At 39.3% G+C, this 24,382-nt stretch overlaps 1 protein-coding gene across 1 annotated transcript; it reads right to left on the bottom strand.

Annotated features, from left to right (window-relative positions):
• Positions 1 to 6,742: 6,742 nt before the first annotated feature.
• Positions 6,743 to 24,292, bottom strand: MMEL1 (membrane metallo-endopeptidase-like 1; the record flags this gene model as incomplete). Its single annotated transcript, XM_009703085.1, has 17 exons — positions 6,743 to 6,842; positions 7,263 to 7,339; positions 8,254 to 8,349; positions 10,610 to 10,675; positions 11,248 to 11,381; positions 12,499 to 12,618; positions 14,712 to 14,770; positions 17,365 to 17,468; positions 17,736 to 17,819; positions 18,505 to 18,603; positions 18,890 to 19,018; positions 19,257 to 19,350; positions 19,846 to 19,982; positions 20,249 to 20,338; positions 20,946 to 21,080; positions 23,419 to 23,484; positions 24,174 to 24,292. Coding segments are annotated over 17 exons (1,709 nt in total), but the record flags the coding sequence as incomplete, so codon positions are not given.
• Positions 24,293 to 24,382: the final 90 nt, after the last annotated feature.

The following is a 24,382-nucleotide window of genomic DNA, read 5'->3' as shown; positions in this document are numbered from 1 at the left end:
TCTGAAAAAACGCTAATGTTTAGCTGTGTCTTTCGGTCTGTTTTAGAAGTTGGAGCCTGATTTGTCACCAGGTGGCAGCGTGGGAGAAGGAAAGACCTCATTTTCCCCTCATTCTGGAAAACATCTGAATCTTTCTTCCTTTCCCAAGTAAGTGACAAAGCTTCTCTGATGCTTAATTGCCTACAAGCCTGAAATGGAATCAAATCGGCAGCAAAACACCTCTGGGTACAGAATTTTCCATTAGGCTCAAAAGTATTTGCTGCAGGATCTACTAATTTCTGTCCAGTTATGTGTATTTGTCCACTATTTTAGTTACTGATTAAGGTGCTGTGGTGTGGTTGGGGGTGATTGATGTTAGAGGGGGCTAAAATGGAGGCTGTTCAGCAAAGTCTGTAGCTGAGACATATGAACATATGATATGTAACTTAGCCTGAAAGCAACTGTAAATGACAAAAGACATACTCTGTGTGTGAGTCTTGCTGTCTGACAGACTGTGGAGAATACTTCATCCCTGAAAGCTCTGCAGATTATGAATATGCATGTTGTTCCTTCCTGGAGTGCAGATACCCTGCTTCAGTAGTGAAGGCTCTGGATTATTCGGAATTCTTTTTAAAAATACTATGGACCTTGTTTTGGGGACAGTTTTGTTCTTACCTAACACTAAATACATTATTAACTTGTGCAGGTGGAGAAAAGGATGGTCTTGCACAGGGCTCCCCAGGTGACTCTGTTCCTTTGAAAATAACTGAAAAGTCATCACAACTGCTGAAGAAAGTATGAAACCTCAGATAGGGGCAGGTGTTGCTTGTAGCTGAAATTGCTGTCCTGATTTGAAATGGGGAGAACGCTTGTAGCTTAAACTTCACCTGATTGTGGGATACATGGTAATCAGCATCTCAAGAACACAGCAAATGGTCCCTCTACTACCAACACTGGCTCTCAAGCATGGAATGTTTGTAAAGCTGTGTTGTACCACTACCATTGGTGTTCACAAAGTTAGTATGGAGCTGCTGCTACCAGCAATGTGCAACGTAATAGTGAGATGTCAGACAATCCAGCAGAATGGCTGGACAGTAGGACAATCAATTCTACCACGCAATAGTAACAAGCTGAGCTGGAAAATTTAACTTGACAGGCTGAAGGTATTTGAAGCTCAGTCTGGTCAGGACCTGGATCTTCCTGGAAAAGTATTATCCTCTCTGCTCTGAACTTTGAATTGGCAGTTGCGTTAAACTTGGATGGAAGGGAAGCTTACAGATGGCACAGGTGTCAGACAGAAACCTAATGCCATGTGCTGAATGAAGTGCACAGTAAGAGACCCTGCTTAACAAGCCATGATCTTAATTTGAAAGTCCTCTGCATTTATCTCTTTGTAGGTGTTCACTCGCTGATAGGTTAAGGTCAGTGAAATTCTGCTGCCACCTCTGTCATCAACTTGAATTGTTTCCCACTTGTGGTACCACATCTTCTCTTCTTCTGTGACCCTTGTGCATATGGTTATGGCAAAGTAACATAGTAGTCAATACGGAGTGCCATTCCTAGTTGTTTTGAGCCTACCTCTTACCTCTGTTCTTGTTTCGTCAAGGTCATTGGTAGCTAGTGGGATGTAGGGGGCTGTAACTGGAGAGGGAGGGTGTGAATGCAGTAGCGGTGAGATAGAGGGACATGTGTGGGACTGTAAAGAGAGGTTGTAGCTTATGCACTTGGGCTGTGCTGGCACTGATGCAAAGCAACAGATGGAAAGAGTCTTCTGCAGGTGGGAGGTGTAATGAACTTACATGAAAAAATAAAGTAACTTCCATGTGCTGTAATAATAACTTGGAATAAAACCTCCCAGGCACATTTTAATTATCCTTTTAGCAGTTGCGTGTGCCAGAACTTCTAATGGCACATCTCCAGAGCTTAATGATTTTGCAGAGTTATTAAATTGTCAGCCATGTGAACCTCCTCCACCTGACCTCTGCACAGTTGTGTGCTGTTTCCCTTGCTTGGCATATGTATATACTGTTACTTTCCTGAGTTCCCTCAGGGTAGGCAGTGACTGCCTAGCAATTTAGCATCAGACAGTTTAATAGTCCCTCTGCTAAGACTTAAGTGAACAAATACAAAAGAATGCAATTCTCAAGGCCAAAACTGTCCTATGAATATGGTAACAAAAAACAGCAACTTGTGCTTTTAGAGAAGGATTATGTGCAAATCTGACTAGTCGTAGGAACATTTCTGTTATCTGTTAGAGTACATGCTGAGTTAATATTACTGTAATATTTGTAGCGTACTTGTAGCTGTTACAGTCCAGTTAAAACAGTTAATAGCACTGTATTACTGGTCACAACTTTTGTTGGCTCTTCTTCCGTAATCTCACACTCTTATTCTTGTGCATAACTCTGTGACCTGTCTCGTGAGCAAGGGACCTTTCCAGCATCTTGGGCAGGTACTGAGCTGTATGCCCTGCTCCCCAACCATAATTACTTCTGTATCTCTTACAGTGCAATGAAGAGGTCTACATCTGATAACAGAAACAGGAGCGTGAAACATCTAAGCAAAAACGAAGCTGGCGAGGACTGTCTTTGTTCTGTTACTCCCTATTTGCGGTAAACTTGTCTTTTTGCATTAATAGTCTAGTATGATAGCTGGACCACTGCAAATATAAATAGGTGTTACATTGTAAAAGATACTGTGTCAGATTCTATCCTTGTATTTGTGGCATTGTTCATGTTGGCAATCCATAGTTCGTGTTATTCCTTTTTTTTCCCTTTCATATATTGTCTCTTGAATTTTACATTAAAAAGTTCCTCCTCAAATTCACTTCTTTTTTCTGATATTCTGCTGCTAAAAGATGTAGGCTACCTAATTTTTCTGTCCCTAAAGAATTCCAGTTTAAGTTTATCCTGAGGTACTGTTACTGGCAACTTAATAGACAAGTTAAACTATTGAACAGTATAGTATTTAAAATGTAACCCTAGAATAAAAACATTTTCATGATGGCAGGCAAGCTACCCAAACTTGTTATGAAATCTGTGACTGTCAGGCTAATCTAGAACTAACTGTCAGGATGAATCTCTGAGGGGAAGCTGGCCAGAAGAATTGTATGTTCACAGCATAGCAGGACTCCCCTGAGGAGTCCTAGGATAACTCCTTTTTCTCAGAACAAGCTGAGAAAATAGGTGTCTATTACTATAATATGTAGGGGGCAAATATTAAAGGCATCTCAGGCCAGGACACTCCTCTTGGAGAGTCCATTGCACTGTAAACAACTGGCTTTTAAAGACGTGTGAGGACAGAGGAAAGGCAGGCGCTTTGGCCAATTTAGCTTACTGGAAGCGCCATGTGAAAATACCAGCTACACGAGGGAAAAAGTTTTTACTTCGTGACTATGCAATTTAGCTTTACTGTATGCATGCAATCTGGCATGGAAAATCTGAGTAAGTGAAGATGGACAAAGTGCAGTTAAATACTGTTTATTTTGCCTGCCACCGTACACAAATAGATAACAAAAGCTGATTTATCAGAGCACTTGACTGTCTTGTAACCAGTAATTTAATGTTAAATTAAAATCCTTCCCATAGGAAACAGCAGTCAAATGATCTTTCTATGAACATCAATTTTAGATGTGATGAGAAAGGCGAACCTCACTTAATGGCCAGAACAAAGCTTGGACAGCATTTCATACTAAGGAGGGCTGTAGGTCATGTCAGTTTTTATACAGATGAAGATCAGTGTAGAAAAATAAAGTCCCTAGCCTGTTACATGTATAGTCCAATCCAGGAGCAAATACAAACCTAGTTGGTATGACAGTCAGTTTTAACAAGACATGGGTCATGAGCATTTGGTTAATTCAAGAGCAAAAACTCTTTTAAAGTGATTAAAAACCAAAATGGAACATAATTAGGCTTGTCTTCAACATCCAGTTGCAAACATTTTAAAGCACTATTGTTATGCAGAACTTAGGCTGCATAATTCTCACCAGATCACCGATATATCGGCCTTTTACCTCTCTAATGATGGTAGGCAGAAAATAATATGGTTGGCATGAAGTCTTTTAGGACATCAGAATCTCACCGATCTGCGTCTACATTTGTAATCGAACTACATGGTTCTAGTCCTGGATGGAGCCAAAAGCTCATGGTTAGTCATAGTTCGAGTTGAACCTTGGTTCATGTCTAACTTAGTTACTGTCCATCTGTGTTCTACAGAGTCTGTGTTATCTCCTAACAGAGAGATAAAAGCTCTCCTAGCTTTAACTTGTATTCTCTTTGTTAATCTTTAAGTCGCATGGATGATTTACTATGATATTATATGACATTGCTTCTGTTGTGTTTTAGTAGCATTAGCATTATTAAGTCTGACTTCAAAAGGTTTTGTTGTTCAGTATCAGAGAGAACTGGAACTTACCAGAACAGACAAGCATTAAGTGTAGTAAATAGTACTGTGAATATTCTAAAGTAAGCCAGCTCTGAGGTAAGGTATCAGGAACACACAGTGCCTTATCCGACTGTCTAACAGGAAATACACATCTCGTTATGTGTCTCAGCAGGACCGAAAGTTTTAACATCTGAAGCACTTCAAACTGTACGGAGGCATGAGCAGGGCACGAACATGCTAGGTTCTGTACCTCCAGGTTTCCTTTAACAGCTTTTAAGTTGCTTAAAGGGGAGCTTAATCCTAGTGTGGAATACCGTAACTTTTTTTTTTTTAAAAGGGCTCTCGGAGCTTGTTTAGTGCACTCTCCTATTCACCATTTTTGTCTGTTGGTTTTTAGTGTGGGTCAATCCTTAGGTTTTCAGGCACTTACGTATATAAATGCAACAATTCCCACCTGAAAAAAATATCCTTTCCTCCCACTTAATCTGCCTTGAATCAGGATCTTTGTTAGAATTAATGTGGTCAAGTGCAGTTCTCCTCAGGTAATAGACATAGCTGAAATAAACACAAACCCAAAGTGTAATTCAGGTTGCATTCCCCTGAAGAGGTCTGTATATAGAGTCATCTGAGGTGCAGCATAGAAAAGAATTAGATGTGAAACACTTTTTTTATTACTATTAACTGTGTTGAAAGCCAAATTCTATGCTTTCTGTAATATTTGTTTGCAGTAGGCAACTCTATTGGTGGATGCTAAACAGTCTGATCTTAGTCTTTTGAAGAGAGATTAAATAAATAAACTTGCAACTAAACTCCCTTATTGCTTATTCTCCCTTCTGTACTTAACTCTCAAATGTTGAAGGGCATAGAAGAGTGGTTAATCCCTGAGGTAGTGCTGATTCTCTGAGTAAGTTATCTTCCAAGATTACTTTTAAGATAGAAATAAAATGTAATTGAACTATACATTCTCAGTTACAGTAAAAGCGGCAATTTATCTGTAGACCGATTTCACTTCTGCAGGTAAAATTCATGCAAAAATCGGGAGGTTTTTATTCAGTGGTTTAACCAGCCCTTACTGTCAAATGGCCAGAATAATTCAGTGGGTCATCTCTTATGGCAAAGCTGCTTCTGTAAAGTGATTTTCATTTCCTTCCCTGTTGTTTAGATAATCAAACCTTTTGGTACTGGTGTGCATGAAATCTGTGAAGCAAATGAATAGTATGATTTGGCACTTTGTAAGCTAAGCACTAGTAGTAACTATCTTGCTTTCCAGTGTTTTCTGTGCTAGAAAGAAAAGCATTTGCTGGAAGAGTATTTAAAATTCACTATTAAGTGTTGGCAGTTTAAAATATTATCATCATATTAGAATGCTTACTGAGGAAAGCCACCCAAAACTCTTTATAGTAAAATGCTTGCTGAATTGGCTACCATGATTATTTTTTTTATTAAAAATTAATACTTGTTACATTTTCAAGTGTAAATACTGAAAGCCTATGGCAAAATGAAAAGGCACAGGATTAAAAACAGCTTAATTGTTTCCATGGATACATGTTTGCTATTTGGCAAAAAGTATTTTATATACTTTCTACAAGAATAAGCGTCATTTTAAATATATCTCTGAAGGGAGGGACCCTGTAATTTTAACCAGAACAACAGAATTTGTACTCCTAAAGATGTGATCTGTCTAGTAACAGCTCAATTTAAGGTCGCGTTACAGTTATTCTTTGGAGCAGAGGAACTGAAGTGCAGTAGGAGAGTGCCGCTTTGCATTAAGTTAGCAGCTGACAGGCATCTTAACGTACAGCTCACTTTGTAACATATCAAGACAAATAGCAATCTCTTACAACAAGCAGTAATCAAAGTGCAAGTATACAGACAGCATGAGACTTTAAACTAGCTCTAACCTGAATTTGGGAAGAATGCACCAGCAACTGAATCAGAATACTGGAAAACAGTTTAGTGAAACATCTCAAACAGGTTTGCTGAGTCTCAGAAGGTGTCCTTGTAAGACATATTAAAATTATTATTCCTTTCTGAAAAATAGATGTATAGTTGTTTGTTGGTTTTGTTTTTTTATTTAAGAATTAGTCTTTGTAACCCTGATGTGGTATCTTAATAACAGTCAGGATGTCATTCGAAACAGTCGTTTCTGTTCTGGAGCATACTGTGGCTTTCAGCAGAGCCCGTCAGTCACTGAGATACCTGTGTACTTCCCAGTGGAACTGTAAGAGCTCGAGTGCCGTAGTTGCCTTGATTCTCACTGCAGTAGCTGCACCATTAGCCTTGGCTGTGACTGGATGGGAGGACGTCAGGCACATCATTGGCAAGAACTGTTCGTTGTGTTACCAGAGTTTGTGTCATTCTCGCCAGTGTTCTTTTTTGGTTACCACACTCTGCATTTCTCTGCAGGATGCATGGCTGTGCCTTTTTTACAGTGGAACACCTCTGAGAATGCTTCAAAGTTCTGCAAAGATCCCATCACCCTAGACAAAGAGAAGGAACTTATTTACATGGATACAGTGCATGGAGATTGTTGCTCTGGAAAACAGAAAGCCATGTCCATAAAGTGATTTAGAGTCTTATAACTCAATTACAGTCTCAGAGTACGGGATACTTTATGCAAGAAAAAAATAGCTAATATGACTAATGAAATGCCAGAACAAACAGAGTCGGTCTGGGTTCTGGTCTGTCCTCTATAGATTGGTAAATTCACCAGGCCAAGTAACGTATTCTTCAGCACTGTCCCACAAGCTATGGGAGAAATTCTGGAAGTTAGTCTAGATTTATCTTGTCTGTTAGAACATAGCTGCTAGCAATAAGCCACTCTCTCCTTTTGTGCCGTATTGGTGCAATGGGTAGAACCAAGTAACTTAGCAATTAGTAAATCAGTTAGAAAAACCCACCTGTATTTCAGAGGGCTGTGAACATCTGTCTTTATTGACTGGATAGCATATTCTGGTCTGTAGGAACCACACCAAACCTAAACAAGAAGGATTAATAATTAGTGGGTCAGTATTAATGGGAATTCGGTTTGGGGACCTTCTATTTTCAAAGTTTTTCCTAAGAGCCATCCCAATTTGTTACAATATAGTTGGAGTACATTTTATAGAGGAGGCAGAATAGATACAATTATTTACTAATTAGTTTTTGTTTATCGATTTCTTGGATTGAGATCTGATCCTTTGGGATAGATATATTAGCTCTTGGTTTCACCCATGTGTTTCCTCAAACAGATGAGCTGAAGTCTGAGAGTCTGAGGCACAACATTAAGTGTGTTGGCGTACTGTCAAATATTTGACCTACTGTTAAATATTTGTTACTCTAAGAGTGTAAACATATGGGAGTTTCTTATCCAGCCTGAAAGGTGATATTCAGCTCAGCGAATGGAATTGTTTCTGCATTGTAATAAAGTGGTATAGAGGAAAATAAGCAACATCTGTGATTGAATATGTATTCCTATTTCAGGGCTGCTGGCTTGGTATTTCTCAGGCATTCAGTTTGCTCCAGCACATGTTAAAAAATGGATGAAACCCTGTCTGTATCGAAAGCAAAAGGAATTTTCTCATAAACGTTAGTGGAACCAATATTTACATGAAATGGCAAGCTCTTGGAAGTTGTTGTCCCCCCTAAGTTGTTGTCTGACATGCCTTTTTGTTTCTCTATATCCTCACTCCAGCAGGTTTCAGTAGTGCCCTCAGAAAAGTTACTGAAAACTCTTTCCTCTGATCACTAAACTGTCTTTTTCACATCTGTCTTGAGAGGCTTTTGATGAGTGCAGTCAATGGTGAGTCACTGTCCAAGTGGAGCTTGGCACTGATTTTCTCTCTGACCTTTACGAAAACATAATTTATACTTTCTTGCAACATGTAGTGGCTGCATCTTAAGTGTTCTTACCTGGGCAAAGTTGAGGAAGAAAAGCTGTTTGTGGGATAGATTCAGTCCAGGCAACTTTGGTTCCTTCCCTTCCCGTTCCAGCCATTTTAAGTAGGCCTAGAAATGATCGTAGATTCAATTCAAAGAAGTAGCAGGATGGCCTGTTTGGGCATGATGGGTATCTTGAATGTTATTTTGGGGTGAGAGATTTTAGTCATAATGTATATGAACCCAACATGTCTTCCCTTCTGTATTTTTGTAGTTTTTGTCTTTCTAATACAAGTAATAAATACAGCTAATTTTATGAAAAAGCTGTCATCAGAAGTACTCTGTTGCCTTTTCTAGCAAAAAAAAGAAACACAAAGATAATCTGCGTTCAGCTTCTTAAGTACAGTAATCTCTGAACTGAAAACTGCTATAAAATATGAAAAAATACCAAACTGTTATATGGAAGTGGAATTTTAGAGTAGTAGTTATTGTTGGCCAGTTGACCTTCACTGCAGGAAGCTATATGTGTTCTTTATGGAGTCACTTGAAAATCTATTCTGAATTTCTTCAGCAACATGAAGAATAGCAAACAATAGTTTGCTATTGTGTCTCAGCAAGCAAGCGTGACAAAGTGTAACTGCTAAATACTATGTTTAAGTTTAGCTGGTGATATATATTAAATGCTATGGGGACTGAATGCCCATGACTGCAGTTTTGAAGTAAAATCATCTGCTTTCGCTGACTTTTTCTATAGGATTTTGTATCTGGAAATGAAGTGTTAAGTCTTCCCCACAGTTCTGTGGTGATGATTTTTATCTCTTCAGGTGACTGCTCATAAAATAGCAGATAATAACCTTGCTCAATGTTAAATCCATTACCTGTTATTATTACACATTAATTGGCCAATTTTCTTTTTTTAGGTATATTGACATAATGGAGACAAGTTAATGTGTCCTCATGCTGGGTAACTTCCAACGTTCTATTACCTTATCCTCTTAGTTGCTGAGATTAGTCCCAAAGAACATAGAAGGTAGAGCTGAGGGTGAAAATACATTCAGCACCACAACATCAGAGGATTCTGTATGCAGGCAGTTTATGTCATACTACACTACTCTTCCACATCTGTAATAGCTTTTAGAACCAAGTACATATTCATTTTATTAGAGTAATTCATTTTAATAGTATCCCTCAGAGTCAGAATTGTCAGTTATATTTCTGAAAATTCAGGATGTTTTTCAATAAACACCCATAACTGTTGCAATACTCAAAACAGCAGAGATAAAAAGTTTTACCATGACATCTGTTAGGATTATTCATAGAAAAGAACATTCCATGCTCACACCTGAGGTCCACATGGAAAGAGCCTTTGTACAGATAACTGCTATGTTCCTATTCTTAACAATGGTTTGTAAACCTGGAAGATTAAAGATACTGACTGGACTTCCCTGAGTCTGGAAGCTGACTTCCACTGGTAGAGCAGGAGAGAGAAGGTGATACGCAATAGTGTTTATAACAGAAAAAAACATGCTGAACAAAATAGTTTTTCAGCTGCAGCACGGAGGTAGTGCTCTGAGGTATCAGTCGTATTTCTCTTGTTTTGAAAATAGCTGACTGGTTGAAGCAACCTTTCACCTTGGAGAGAGGCAGGCAGATCTGAGATTATCAATCCTTGCATTTTTGTTCTGCTTTCTAGCTGCATGGAAAATAAATAGCAGCAGGGTAGGAGGGACTTCTTTGTGTTATTTTCCTAAAGCTTATAAAACACATAAAGAAAGCAACAAAAGGACCTAGGCTTTTAGAGACAGGTATTCTGGTAGATGTGATCTGTGTCCCTCCTGGGAAAGAGATGGTATTTCCATCTATTCTTTTCACGTCCTACCTGACATGTCACTTTTGAGATCAAAGATGAAAAGCGTGAGAGAAATAAACTTGGGAAAAACAGTTGCTCTGCTTTATATCATCACCAAAATGGGTTGCCAAGAAATTAGTGCTCTGTTGCCATGTGACAAGCTGTTTGAAGTTCCAGCTGCCATTTTAAAAATTAAGGGCTTAGAAAAAGGGGGGCATTTTACCTTTTTCCTGGCTAATACAGTGCCTATTTAGGAACGTTGCCCTTGTTTGCCTGAGACAGAAGTATGCAGGGGAAGCACTGCAGTACATCAAAGTATAGCTAGGAGAATTAGGTGGTCTTCTCCTGGGTGCAAGAATGCCAGTAATCCCATACTGTGATAGGATCTACAGGCACATAAGCTTCTAGATATATAATTGAGGCTTTAAGTTTTTGAATATGGTAACAACATGGTAATTGTCAATTTTTTTCTGACAGAATAGGTAGCCCCATTGCTGAATCCCAGGGGTAAAGTTAACTCAGAGTATATTTGAAAGGTACCTTATAAGCCTGTCGGACTCCTCCGTTATCTGCAATATTTTCTCCTAATGTGCTTATTCCACTGACCTGTAAAAATAATAATCATTCATTCACTCTATAGTCAGTAACATTAGCAACCCTAAGAACCACAAGCTGAAGCACAGTCATACATCACGGATAGACGGTCATGTCTTGAACCGATGGAAGCAGTGACTTTGTGCTAGGGCAAAGGAAGAAGAGAATGAAAATAAAAAATTAATAGGGTAAAAGCTGTAGATTAGAATAGAGAGAATATATACAAATATAACATGAACAGAATATGGGCTGCTGGGCAGAACATAGGCTAGCAGGAGTGACAAAATACAGCAGCAAACACCAGATTTCTGCCCCCCCTTGCAAAAAACACCTCATAGGTCTGGTAGCAAAAGCACACGTGGGCCCGGTTCACCATTAACCCAATTGCACACAGATATTGCTAGTTTTCGAGGTGACACTAGTATCCCCAATTGACGAGAAACAACCCTTGTATCTTATTCCCAGAACAATTAGCCTGTAGTTATGTGGGGGTTTATGCTTATCGTCTGCAGAGATTCTCCATTTACAGTCATCATTTTTCTGTATAAAAACCCAGTGGTGTGGAAATGGTTGTTTTTACTTACATTTTGTCCTCCAGCGAGCTCCCATGTGTAGTTCCCATACTGATAAACCATACAACAAGACTGCTTCTTGAAATGCATAGCTGAGAAATTGCTCCACCAGTCAAACATATTTCCATCTTTGTCAAAATTCCTACCTGAATGAAAATCCAAGAAAATAGGAAAGTTTTGAGTGAGAATGTGTTAGAGCAACTGTCCTTCCAGTGTAGCACCTGTTTCTTTTTAATGTTAGAGCTGTACTTCCTCCCCTCTTTCCTCCTTTGGTTTTGATGGTCTGTGCTACAGAGATTTATCAGAAATGGTTTTGGCACGGTTGATTCTGCTTGGGCACAAGGGAATGGACAAGATCAGTTGGGGTCCTTTCATCTCCCTTATTCCGTGATTTCCTGTTCAGTCAGCAGCCCTGACTTCAGTTATAGGAGTAAGGCCTAGTTTTATTTCAAATTGGATTACACAGACATCATGTAACAAAACTTTCCACCACCTTTGAGGTATCTATGGTGCTTTTTCTGTGTGTCCATGTGACAGCTGAGGTTCATAGAGAATTAATTATTTTGCCACAGCAGGAGAAAGCTTGAATTGCAGTTCTGGTGTTTGTGTTCTCAGATCTCTGGCTAGAGCATGCTTTTTCTTTGCTATAGATCTAGATTTCTGAGGCTATATTGTGTGCTTATGTGTAATCTGCAGAAGCTTAATTAACATGAAAAAAACATATTGAGGAAAACCCACGTATAAGAAATTACTGGCTTATGGTATCGGAAGTGAGTTTTTGCCCAAAACTATTTTACATAGCATTATGTAAATGCTAAAGAGAATAAAGTAAATTTATTTCAAATGTTTGCACTGAAAAAAAAAAAAGTCTCCTGTGATTTCAAGACACTAGGGACAGCTCTTCTGTCCCAAGAATGTAATTCACAGATTTCATTTTACTTTAGGAGCCAGTATATCTGGTTGCATTGTATTTCCAATCTGATGATGCTGTAAAAGTAACAGCTTTTCCTGAGAATTGTCATTGACTCAATTTATTTTTAATGTCTGCTTACTTCTTGTGTGACCTGCTTAGTTCATGAAACATTCACTGCAAAACATTCAACACAATGTGAATACTGTGCTTGTATTGCTCCCAGATCGTGACTTGGTGGATATGTGATCGTGTCTACATGGGTACTTCAGTCACAGCAGTGTGTAACTTTAATTTCTTACAGTGTAATGAGTGCAACTGAAAGAATAATATTTTCTCAGTTATCTTCTCACCATTGTCATCAAACCCATGGGTAATTTCATGCCCAATAACCATCCCGATCCCTCCAAAGTTCAGGGCTTGTGGTTGGTGTTTGCTGAAGAAGGGAGGCTGTAGAATCCCAGCAGGAAAAACTGCAAAGAGAGGAAGAGAAAGGGAGATACTGTAAGGTAGCTTTATTTTTGCATACTTTGCAGACAAATTGTTTGCTTGGTTTAAGGATGAGGAGGGAACATAAAATATTATTAGAAACAACATCATGCCTCCTAGTGTGAAATTGTTTCTCTCTTGATAAATGGAAAATGACAAGTTAATAAAGGTTTAATTTGGCACATCTGCAACAACAATATCTCCTTGTTTGAGAACCAAGCATCATTTACATTTCAACTTTAGCCTAATTTGGTCCATAATGTATGCTGGTGTAAGTCAAGAACAAAATGTTCAGTAACTGCCTTTTGGAGATAGGTACAGTTTGTGTTTTAGAGCCATTTTATAGGGGAACTAGTGGATGTTTTATTGCTTTCTTTTTGTGAAAGAAAGGTTATCAACCATACGCTGATTGCCAACAATACTTGGTGTGCAAAACGTGCACAACAGTAATTCCTACAGACCACCACGTGCAACTCGGATGCCAGTCTGGGGTGGGAGGCAGTAGGAGGTCTACCCTTCTTCAGTCTACTGGCAGAAACCTTAGATAGAATCAATGGGATTTAGTCTCATCCCGTGTACGTAAGATGAAAAGCCTATATGCTTCTAGAGGAATTAAGACTGCAAGCAATTCATTCTAATAAGATACTCTAAGAAGTGAGATATTGAAATTATATAGCAAATATTTCATTTAGATAAAAAAAACTTTTTGACTATATAGAAGGTTTTATCCATACAGTTTTGAGGAGGAATATGTAAGACTGCAGTAAGACAGAAGCAGGAAGCTGGAAGTAGTGTGGAAAATTATTTTCCTCAAACTACAGACAGGAAGAAACAGGATTTAACTGATGCCTACACTATTGTGTGTAGCTGTGCTTGGATTTTTGGCTTGCATATTCAAGTTGCTTAAAACCAGTTACTTCCATATTACTTATAAAGGCAAAGTTGTAGAGGAACCAGTCTTCTTTAAGACCCGAGTTCCCTGCCCGGACAGCTGGCTCACAGCTGATTACAATCAGCATAAAACTGCTGTGGATATACAGGGAGCCTGAGCTTGACTACAAGAACAGCTTCAAGGTGGTCCATGCTAGCAAGCTAAAGGAGTACCCTGCTATGCCTGAAGGACTGATCACAGCTTTTACTGTCCCTACAATACAGAGGTAAGTGGAAGCTACACAGATGAAAAATAGTTCTTTTTGATGAGGCTAGGAGGCTAAATTCTGAGCACTTTGGATGTTTCTGCTTTTAGCAATTAGCTTTCCTTTGTGATGGTTGGTTGGTTGGGTTGTTTTCCTGGCCTTTGCCTTGTGAGCAGGGTACAGTTACTGTCTGGTCTAAAAAAACCATGGATTTTTCCTCTTACGGTATTTGGCAGTACTTGGATAGCAGATCTTCCTGGCAGACTGGGAATTTGAATAAGCACTACTTAGTAGAAATTACTTGGTTCCTCTCCTGTTTGGGGTGCTTAGAATTCAGTATAGACTCTACAGCATCTGCAGGCCTAACCTGAACTTCTGGCCGCCTGCACCAGCTCAGAGATCAGGGAGCATGGTGAGCCAGACAGGGTCACTATGTCTTAAGTCTGAAGATCTTCTTCTGTGAAGAACAAGAAAGGTCAACCTAGCAACTCTGCAAAAACTCGCCAATCTGACATTCTGTGAGCAGAGGCAGTTTTTTTAGTCTGGTGTGCCTCTTACCAATATAATTTCAGTCTCACCTGTACAGATAGCAAACTGGAGAGCTGTCCATATGTTTGTCAGGGATGTGGAAACATGAGTACAAGCATTCTCTGGTCTCGCTATATGAAGCTGGCACTCATATAGTAGCAGTTACTATCTCAGGCTTTCAAACATAAGGCTGTTCCAGTTGCAGTATATAAACTATGCCTGCCAAGTCAGGGAGGGAAGCTGAATATTCATCAACAAAGCAACTGCTTGAAATGAACAGCCTGTCTACCTTGCCCAGAATTTCCATAAAGGAACAGGCAAGTTTGCCTCTGAATAGCAGACTTACACCCTTTTGTGGCGCAAAAAATTATTAATTAGTTCCATGCAGTAGTTTAAAACTGTTGTAAACCTACCGATCTGGTTCCGATTGGGGGAATAGAATGCATTGACCACTGCTGCTCCGATTATCCATCTAAAAATAAATGTTGCACACAAAGTTAGTCATATGATTTGGGTTTTTTTAAGACATTCTTTTTGTTGATTTATTATTGTTAAAAAATCACAGGCTACATATAAGGAAAGGATTGAGGTAGGGAAAAAGGGTGCCATTGAACACAGCTGTAAAGAAATACTAATACCAGGAGATAACTAGGGTCTCATTTACGGGTACCTTTCATCCAAAACAATGCCAAGTTAAAGTGAGGAATGCTTTTGCTCTTGAATGTTGGAGAGCCACATTGGGGTAGAATATGGTAACTGTTTACCAGCTCATCTTAACGCTCTCTGAGCTTGAGAAGAAACAAATAGTTTACATTCAAAAGAATTAGCATTTAAAGGACACTTTGAGCAGCAGAAGGCATAGGAAGTTAAGACCAAACTTGTCTGATGAAAAATTATATATCTGACTGTGATTATTCAGTTTTAAATGTCTGCATTTGGAGTCCAGTATTTCATAGATAACGAGTGTTAACTTTGAGAAGTAATTTTTAAGTAGGCTACTTTTGGAAACTCTCTTCAATACCATGACAACTTTGTATTTTTCTTTCTCCTCCCCTTCTCTTCTCCCTCTGACATACACTTCTAGTCAGCCTGCTCTAACGAACCATGCAGTAACTGTCTGAAGCCATGAACTCACGATAAGGATTCAGCAGCATCAGCCTAAGATATTCTTCTTCCCACATCTCTTGTCCTTATAGCATCTTGTGATGCCCTAGGTGCTGTATCTGCTATTATTTTGACATAACCACTTGTGGGCTGCTGTGGAATGGAATCAAATTTCCTGCATAAGAAATATGGCACATGTCTATGACTTTCAGTTTTTGAGAACTTGGTTATTGTGGACTAACAGAATAGAGAGGTCTACTGATCACAGCCTGGGAACAGGAATAAGTGGTAGAAGTGAGTTGTGCTGATATTGCTGCTAACCTGTGTGTAACACATCCATAGAGAGGGAGTACATGGAAAAAGTGCAAGTTATTGGTATTTCATATATCCTCAAACTACCAGGCCAAGAAGGCCTAATTCATGAATCCATGAACAGGTTCCCACAAATGTGCTTTACACCACACCTAGAATGAGCAGAGGTATTGGGAATTTTGGCTAAAGGGCTACCATCTCTCTCTGTAGACAGACCGTAAAAGGCGGCAGTGATCTATAACACAGTTTGTGGATTAAGAACACTAATCCTGTGCAAGAATTTTTGCTATAAAGAGCACCTCAAGAAATGAGGAATCAGAAAAAATGCTCTGTTATTTATCTGACTGATCAGAAAACACCATTGGTGAATTATTCATCAATAATTGACTGGAGGTTTCTAAGTGTATTCATTGTGTGCTCGCATTTTGAGTTAAAACCACTTCTCAGGAAGAGGGATGGAAAAAATGAATAGTCTTTGCAACAACTTGACTAATGCTTCCCTTTGGAGAGCTTTCGGTTGCTTGCTTATTAATAACTCTGTGTTATTTTATGTTTTATAAAGAGGTGTTTGAAATTGTTATTGAAATCTACTTTCCTTTGTCTTGAGACATTCTCTTCCAGCCTCACACAGGCTGGAAGCCTACTAGTGAACAACACATCGAGTTGGCGTTGGCTTTCTTACTTCTGCCTCCCTTTACAGTGTACCTGTCACTGAGGTATTCAGCAGTAGCTTTGCCAGTTAGCTGTGCTGGAGGCGTCCAGCTCAGGCAACTAACTGGACTATTAAAAGTTCCGATTGGCTAGCTTATAGCTCTGGAAATCAGGTCATATTCCAAGGCATTTGTTGCTGAACATGCAAGCCAGGACTTCTGGGATGTATCCATGTCATGGACTTGGCAGGAACTCAACTGCACTTGAAGGACTGGAAGGGTCGTCCTGGTGATGCTGCTTCTTACTGGTTAGTGATGCCAGCTGCTCACCTTGGAGCTGTTAGTAACAATTTCTGAACGTGGCACTTTTATTTGCTTGTTTTTAAGACTAGCACTAGCTGAGGATTTGCCTAGGAGTGGAGAACCGTGAGGTAACAGCCAGGGCAATACAGGTTAAGACCTGAGACTTTCTCAGGATGTGTTCGTGGAGTCAAAGAAGGGATCATGAAGCCACCAAACCTGCACCTATGACAGGAAGTTCTTGAAAATTACATTTATACTTTACTAGGTGCAGTATGAAGTAATCGACTGGAAACAGGCATAAACTTGATCTGGTGCTCAACTTCCCCAAGATTGGGCATATTTTCAGCAGAATTCTGGCCAGAATATGTTAAGCTTTTTTCCCCTGAATATAAATTTTCAGAAGTTCCCTTGATATTGTTTATCTCATCTGCTCCTTGCTGAGTTGTCAGAAACATCTGTCACTGCTTTTGTGTTAAGTAGTTTCAATATAATATCTGAATGTGAAGCAGCCTGATGAAGGATTAGAGATTCCAAGAGAACTGGATGAATTCCTACCGCAAGAAGCAACTACATGTTTAATTCCAGGAAATAACTTACACGATCTCAGACATAAGCATCTTTGGCTATCCACAGCACATGACTTAGACATGATAACCATTCTTTCAGAATTTAGATAGCATGCAGTCTGGAAACTTACATATCTTGATCAACTCTCTCTCGAAGTTTTTTCAAGCTCTTTTGGGCTCCAGCTCTCAGGTTCTCCAGAATGTTTTCGAAGTAATTGTGTTCACTGAAGTTTAACTAAAACAGATATCCAAGTATATTGGTAAGCTGTGCGGAAAGAGGAATTCCTCATACCACTTAATGTATCTTCTAAAAAATGCTTTGATTGCAAGGTATCACTTAATAAATGCATGCAAAGAGCTAACTATTTATTAAAATGTTCAACACAATCAATTTTGTATGCTGTCCAGTCACTTGGAAGTGACAGTTACACAGGTATAAGTATTGCAAGTGGCAAGAAAATAAGCGTAGGCTCTTATATTGAAGTATGCACAGCATACTTACATTGGCGTATTCCTGATCTAGTTTTTCATTCTGATCTTCCAAAATATAATCTGGATAGCCAATTTGTTCTTTAATTGCCATTGCCTAGAAGAAGAGAGTTTAATGTTTTCTCGTAATTATGGTTTTTGTTGGTGTGGGTTTTTTTTTAAAAAGTTTCAATACATATAATAGTTCAAATTCTTTATTGCTATTGCCCACCTATTTGTGAGAAACTGGATGCAAATATTTAAAGACCTTGTTCAAATGCACCCTACTGAGACTTTTTTACATTTTTTAAAAAAATATGGAGAACACAGTCTTCCTCTCATCTCCTGTGTCCAGCCACTATGGTAGACTTGCAGACCCTACAGCACCGTCTGACAGGGTTTGGGGTTAACCCTCACTCCATGCTGCCCCCCCTGCCCCTTCCCATCCCCACCCCACCCCCCGCTATTGGAACAGTGCTGATAGTCCCAAAGTCAGTGAAAAGCTTGAAAAGTTTTCCTTGGAGGATTGCGTTGTATTCAGTTGTCATATTCTAGTTGATGCCTTTGGTGCCATCTTCTCTTTTATAACATGGTTCACAAGACTTATTAAAGGAAATAAAAATGTATGTGAGCTAACAAAAGACTAAAAAGAAAAGGACAATGTAATAGGATAGCGGATAACAGGATAGTGAACATTAAAATTTTTTTCTCTCATTTGTAAAGGAGCTTTGTAAAGTGATGCTACAGAATTCCAAAGATTTCATATCCATGACGGAATACTGAAGTTCCTTGTTAACTCTGACCTTTTCACGAGCTTTCTTTTTAGATGCCTCATCCATCCACTGTAACTCATCTAAAGTCTCAACGAACACTTCACGAATCTTATCTATTAAATCTTGGACCTAAAAGAGAGGCAGCAAGAAATTAATCATTTACATGCTATCTTTCCCAGGCACTGCTAAGGGGGGGGATGAAAAGCTTCCAACTGAAAGATGATGTCCCCAAATTCTATGCTCTAAAACATGGTACTCAGCATTTAAAAGAGCATCATAAATGAGTTCTTATGCCTTCTGACTCTTAGCTGATTGATATCTTTAACAGACAAAATAGGTTGGGAGATCAGACGGAGGGGAATGGGCACTGTAGACATTGTGGATTGTACAATAGTACGAAGGGTAAACTACCTACCATCCTCTTGCTCTCACCAGCAAATGTCTCCTTGACATACATTGCTCCCACTGCGTTCTCCATGTTGTTGTTGACGTAACTCACACACTCCCTCCACCGGGCTTCTTCCAGTGTTGTCCCATAAAGTGCCTGCAACACAATGCCACAGGGTTAATTCTGCCTATGCGTCTCTTTTTCTAAATCATTGCCTGAAGAGGAGGTTAACCTAAGACAAAGGTTTCCGTTGTTGTGATTTGCTGTTCTTAGGTTTGTTTGGGGATTACATGACATAGTAATGCCCTTGTGTTGACAAGAACTTGATTTGGTGATTGTGGGACTCTCTTCCAGTACTATGCTCTGTGGGCTCTTTAGGGAAGAGAGGAGATACCTTCCTGTAGCTGGCCCGAGCATCCTTGAAACGCCGACTCAAGCTGCTGACTCGATCAATCACCAGTCGCCAAATGAGGTAGTTCTGGATGGTGCTGTGTGGGAAAGCAAAGCTGAGTTTAATCCCCTGTAAAAAGCAACACTAGTGCAGACAGTCAGAGAGGGATTGTTAATTTTGCATGGAGATAAGGAAGGAAATGATTGCTGCCAGTCATCAGTTTCATAGCATCTGCAGGTGACCGTTCTTATTCAATGGACTGGCTAACTGTAGTGGCAGCCAGACTGAGGACTGTACTACCATGTCTGTTCAGGGATTTATTTATTTATTTTTTTTTTCCTTCTAGAGTATAACAAGAGCTGAGCCTGTGATGTATTTTTTTCTTCCCATTTAACCTTTTCTAAGCATGTGAGCAGGTGAGACCACAGCACTTTGGGACCCTGGGACCTTAGAAGACATTACCCATATTTTACAGGGAAGTGGTGTCATTTTTCTCAGAGAAGCTTTGGCAGAACTACCAAGCGGGCCCAATAATTTACATTTCCACAGTACTTCTGTGACTTTTGTCTTAGATATTCTCCAGTTTCTTTACCTTGCTGAGTACTTTGAGATAATTGCTTTCAGCTCTTGGAGATAGGGCATGCCATATACAACAACCTCTTCTTCTGGGTCAACCTGAACACTTACTGAAGACATGACACCTTGGATGAACAAGGTCCAGTTAAATTCCTAGGCAGACAGAAAGACATATACCAATGCCAGGTGTTTAAGTGCCTTAGTAACTGTCTGGACTTTCTACAGTCTGTGGGAATGAATGTGGTTGTAGTGTTGTTCAGTTAAAAAATGCTTTTTACGAGACTCTGAAGACAAGATTAAGAATGGGAATTACTGTATACCTCTCTTTGTTGCATCACTGATAAATTCACAGGGCCATTTCCAACTGACATGGTAATAAGAGGAGGCTGAAAGTATTAGACTGCTCATTAAACACTTACATTCAGTGCAAACTGTTCCTGTAGCTCTTTTAAGGTCATTTTGTTGTACAACAAGGTTACATCATGCCTTTCTTCCGCGGGGGTAGTTGCCTGAAGACATTCACAAGGTTATTACTAGAATCAACTGACACAAGTGTCAATGACTGAAATTACATGCATGCACATGCACATATATACAAATAATATGTGAATAAAACAGTTTATTTTGGAAAAGAAAGCTCATTCGATGGTGTCCAGTGCTGCTTTCTAAATTTCAGTACAGGAACTCAAGTCCCCCCCCATTCAATAATGTTTCAGTAATGTGTTGAGCCAAGCAGTTCCCTCTGTCCTCTTTAGAATGGAAGACTAAGGTCTTGCAGATTTTTAGGGTGCTGTAGACTTCTAAGGATGCAAGGGAGCTAGCCCTGGTGTTATCATAGTGTATGTTTAGCAGAAGACAGATTATCCTGCTTTAGGAGGCTTCCAAAAAGAAGTATGGCTAGGACTAGAGCAGACACAGTAGCAGTATGTACAGTAGGCATAATTATATACACAGAGGCTCTGATTTCTGGGCTGCTCATGGCACAAGTCTTCTTCCCCCTGCTTTCTTCTAGGCCATGGGTTTTCTGCTGTGTTGAAAACTGCTGCACAAAACAGCACGAGACTCTTCCCCTTGCCCTCCTCAACATCCTGAGAAGTTCTCTGTTTCTGTACTCACGTTTGCAATCTCTGTCTCAAGCTCCATAACCTTTGCCATTTCCTCTCGGACAAAGGAATCATCTTTAGACATATTCTTGTCTTCCCGGATCATTTTGGCAATAGTGATCATGAACTGCAGGTAAGCTTCTCTCACCTGCACACGAGAAACAGAACACGTGTGTAGCGTTGTGAAGAAAAGGTTTGCTGTCTATCGTTTCTCATTCAGCAAACCATTCTGTTTGTTATTTTAACTTTACAGAGTGCTGTAAAAAAGTTGGGCCCAGGGGTCACAGCCTCTGCCCTTGTCTCCAATGTAACTCTCCCCACTCCATTTTCTTGTCCTTTTTTTTTTGTTGTTTTTTTTTCCCTACGATAATAGATACTACTGTAATACCTAGGACCTCAGTTCATCCTGGAATACCTTACAGTGCAGTTGCCAGTCTCAAAATACATCGCGAATGCAACACTTTCCACTTCCCTGTGCAATCCAGCTCTCTGGCGTTCTAAGTTAGAATTACTGCTTGAGCAAAGAGAAAGCTCTGTGCTTTGAGTTACAGTTTGGGAACAGCAATCCCAACTAGCCAAAATACCAGGGTAAACCTGGAAGCTGTAAGTTCTCTGGAAGTAATACCATAAATCTTCTAAACTCTGTTTTTACAGTCTGAAAGAAAAGCTCTGTCTCGGATGGTTCCCAGAGATACCTTTGTTTTATTCCTAATAGGAGGGTACGGCTGCGATTTATGCCTCAGAATGGACGTTGAAAAGATATTTGGCTGCTGAAGGAGCACTGATCTCTGATACAGGAAAGCTTCGTACTACCTATTCTTCTTGCATACTTTTCTTCCTCCATAGACCTTGGAAACCAGATAAATAGAGTAACTCTTGTGAAATTGAGTCTGGGCACTTACATCATGATGATGATGATGATTTGTGTTTTTAGGCTGAATGCTGAGGCCCTAATCAGGCCAGACTCCCACAGGCCTCGGCAGGAGTTTTGCCAAAAGATGCTGGACTAAGCACAGGGGGAGTTTGGGTCATCATAGTTTGGTTCATTGTCTGTGGGAAGTGAGCTGTTAAATAGCAAATAGAAAGGGGTTGTGTCTCCTCCTTATTAAGTAAGATTTAAAAACACAGCCTTAGCCCTTCTTCTTTATAAATTCAAATTAAAACTGTATTAAGCAGTACTGGTTTTCTTTTGCTAATTTAGGATCGTCTACGTACTCTACCTGATTTTCTACCTCCTACGTGTCAATCTAAGTCTGACTTTCATGCAACGATGCATAAATATCCCTTTTTTTCTACTCTAACTGCCGCTGTATAGGTGAAACTTGCAGAACAGAATCCTAGCTCTAGCAGCTATCTGCAGTTCCCAGTGCAACTACGTGGAGATTGTTTTGTATCGCGAGACCGATTAACAGAACTCGGCAGTTTATAAAGGTGTCTGGAAGGTGTGGAAACAATCCCATAAAAACTTCACAGGACTATATTGCACATGGAAATATAGTCGAATACATTGAAATAAGAAGAAAACTAGTCTCGCTGATGTTTTCGTCCGCCTTTACAACCACTAGACAAAAGACTCTAAAATGCTGATTGTTGTCTCTCTCTTCCCTTCCATTCGTGTTAGGAAAATCAGTTTGATGTTAGGCTGCAAATACTCTTTGTTAGTATGACATAATTGAGGAAAAGAAAATGTACTAAAGCAGTATTTTCATCTTGGAAACTGACAAATTATCTGGCTATGTTTGCAACAGCTTTCTATGTATTTACAGAAACCCTCACACTTTTGCTCTGAGCATTGGCAGAGGAAAGCAGCTAGAAAACAATCTCTCACAATTTTCATATAATTTTGAGGAAAGGGGGGAGTAAGTGGCAGCAGATTCTTACTAGTTGAGTATCTGTTACATTAATATAGCTTTTGCTGCTCCACATAAAACACTTTTTTTTTAAATTTTTTTACTTTTTTTCCCCTGAATGAATGTCTGAAAAATTCTGAATATTTTGGTGTTCAACAAGATGTATTTTGGGGTATTGTACGGTCAAATATGATCCGGTATAACAATTCTTCTCCCGTATCTATATACTATCCATCTTTTCAGTGTCTTGTAAAATAGCAGCCGCAACCAGTGGCTTTAGAAGAAAATATAAGTGAATCCAAGATAACCTGCACTGAAAATGTGAACCTGTTCTTCAAAATTAGAGACTATTGTAAGCTATAAAACATGATGATTTTATTTTCCTGTAACCTTCTTACCTGTATGAATTGGCCAATTCTGCGGAGGCTCAATATTTATATAGGTGTTCAGTCCTTTTGTAAACTTTACAACATTTTGGCATGATTAATTAGGAGAAAATGTAGCAATGAATGTCACGGTCTAATTCTGATTGTTACATAGCATGAAGATTCATGTATTTGAATTTTCCAAAACACAGGGAGAAGTAATGAAGTTGTTTTAGTAGCACACAGTAAATAAATTACAAGGAATACTTACTCTTTGATAGTTGCCCCCATTAAAGTAGTAATCCCTGGATGGCATTCCTAAACTTGGCTGGTCAATCTGAAGGAAATCATACATTTTAGTTAATGATGAACAGGAATTGGTGTTGTCCAAAGGTATCCTTGAAAGGCAACATGAAACGCTCATGTGCTGTCCTTTTAGTGTTGGGATGACACTAGCACACCCTTACCAAACAATCAAAGAACTTCAGCTTTCTAGGAACTGGGCAGAGATGGAAGGTACAACTTTTGGATTTCTAGATAAGGGCAGGATGGATACTTAGTGTGGGTTAGTAAGGAAAATCTTTCAGTAACCATTGAGATCTAAGACTAAATTTAAGCAACTTAGAAGAGAAGTTGCTTGACTCGGGCTGGACTTCATGCATAAGCATACATGAACAAACTGAAATATTATTTACATGTTTTAAAAACATGTTTTCCTGCTATATATTAAACCTCACCATCATTTTGCAAGTCACAGGAGGAATTTACAACCCTTAAATGCTGTAAATTGGCAAAGGTCCACTGATTTTTATTTCTTTAACTGAAACAAAAATTATGCTACCATAAAATGTTTCCTAACACTACTTTGAGACAAATCTACTACTTGGGGTACAGAACTGTTGCATGCATTTTGCCAGTGTTGTGCATACCCAATGACTTATGGAAAGCTAATCTGTATGCAGAGTAAATATCTATCCATTATGATCCTGGCATATAAATAATTCCCTGCAATTTTTTTTGTCTTACATAAATGATGTGTCTGCTGGAATCCCGGTCATCGTTCCATACAAACATGTCAATAAGGACGCGTTTGTTAAATCTGGAGTTCATTATGGAGAGTTTTTCTTCCATGCTCCAATTTGGCTCTGGGAGATAAAAGGGAAAATATACATTGTGTGTCAATATGTATCAGGACTGATAGTTTGTAAGCTTATTGCTGAAATTGTTTAGAACCA

Source organism: Cariama cristata, unplaced genomic scaffold (assembly GCF_000690535.1).
Source record: "Cariama cristata isolate BGI_N322 unplaced genomic scaffold, ASM69053v1 scaffold25436, whole genome shotgun sequence".
NCBI classification, from domain to species: Eukaryota; Metazoa; Chordata; class Aves; order Cariamiformes; family Cariamidae; genus Cariama; species Cariama cristata.
The sequence above is the reverse complement of the archived record's forward strand: the minus strand, read 5'-3'. Positions and strand labels throughout refer to the sequence as shown.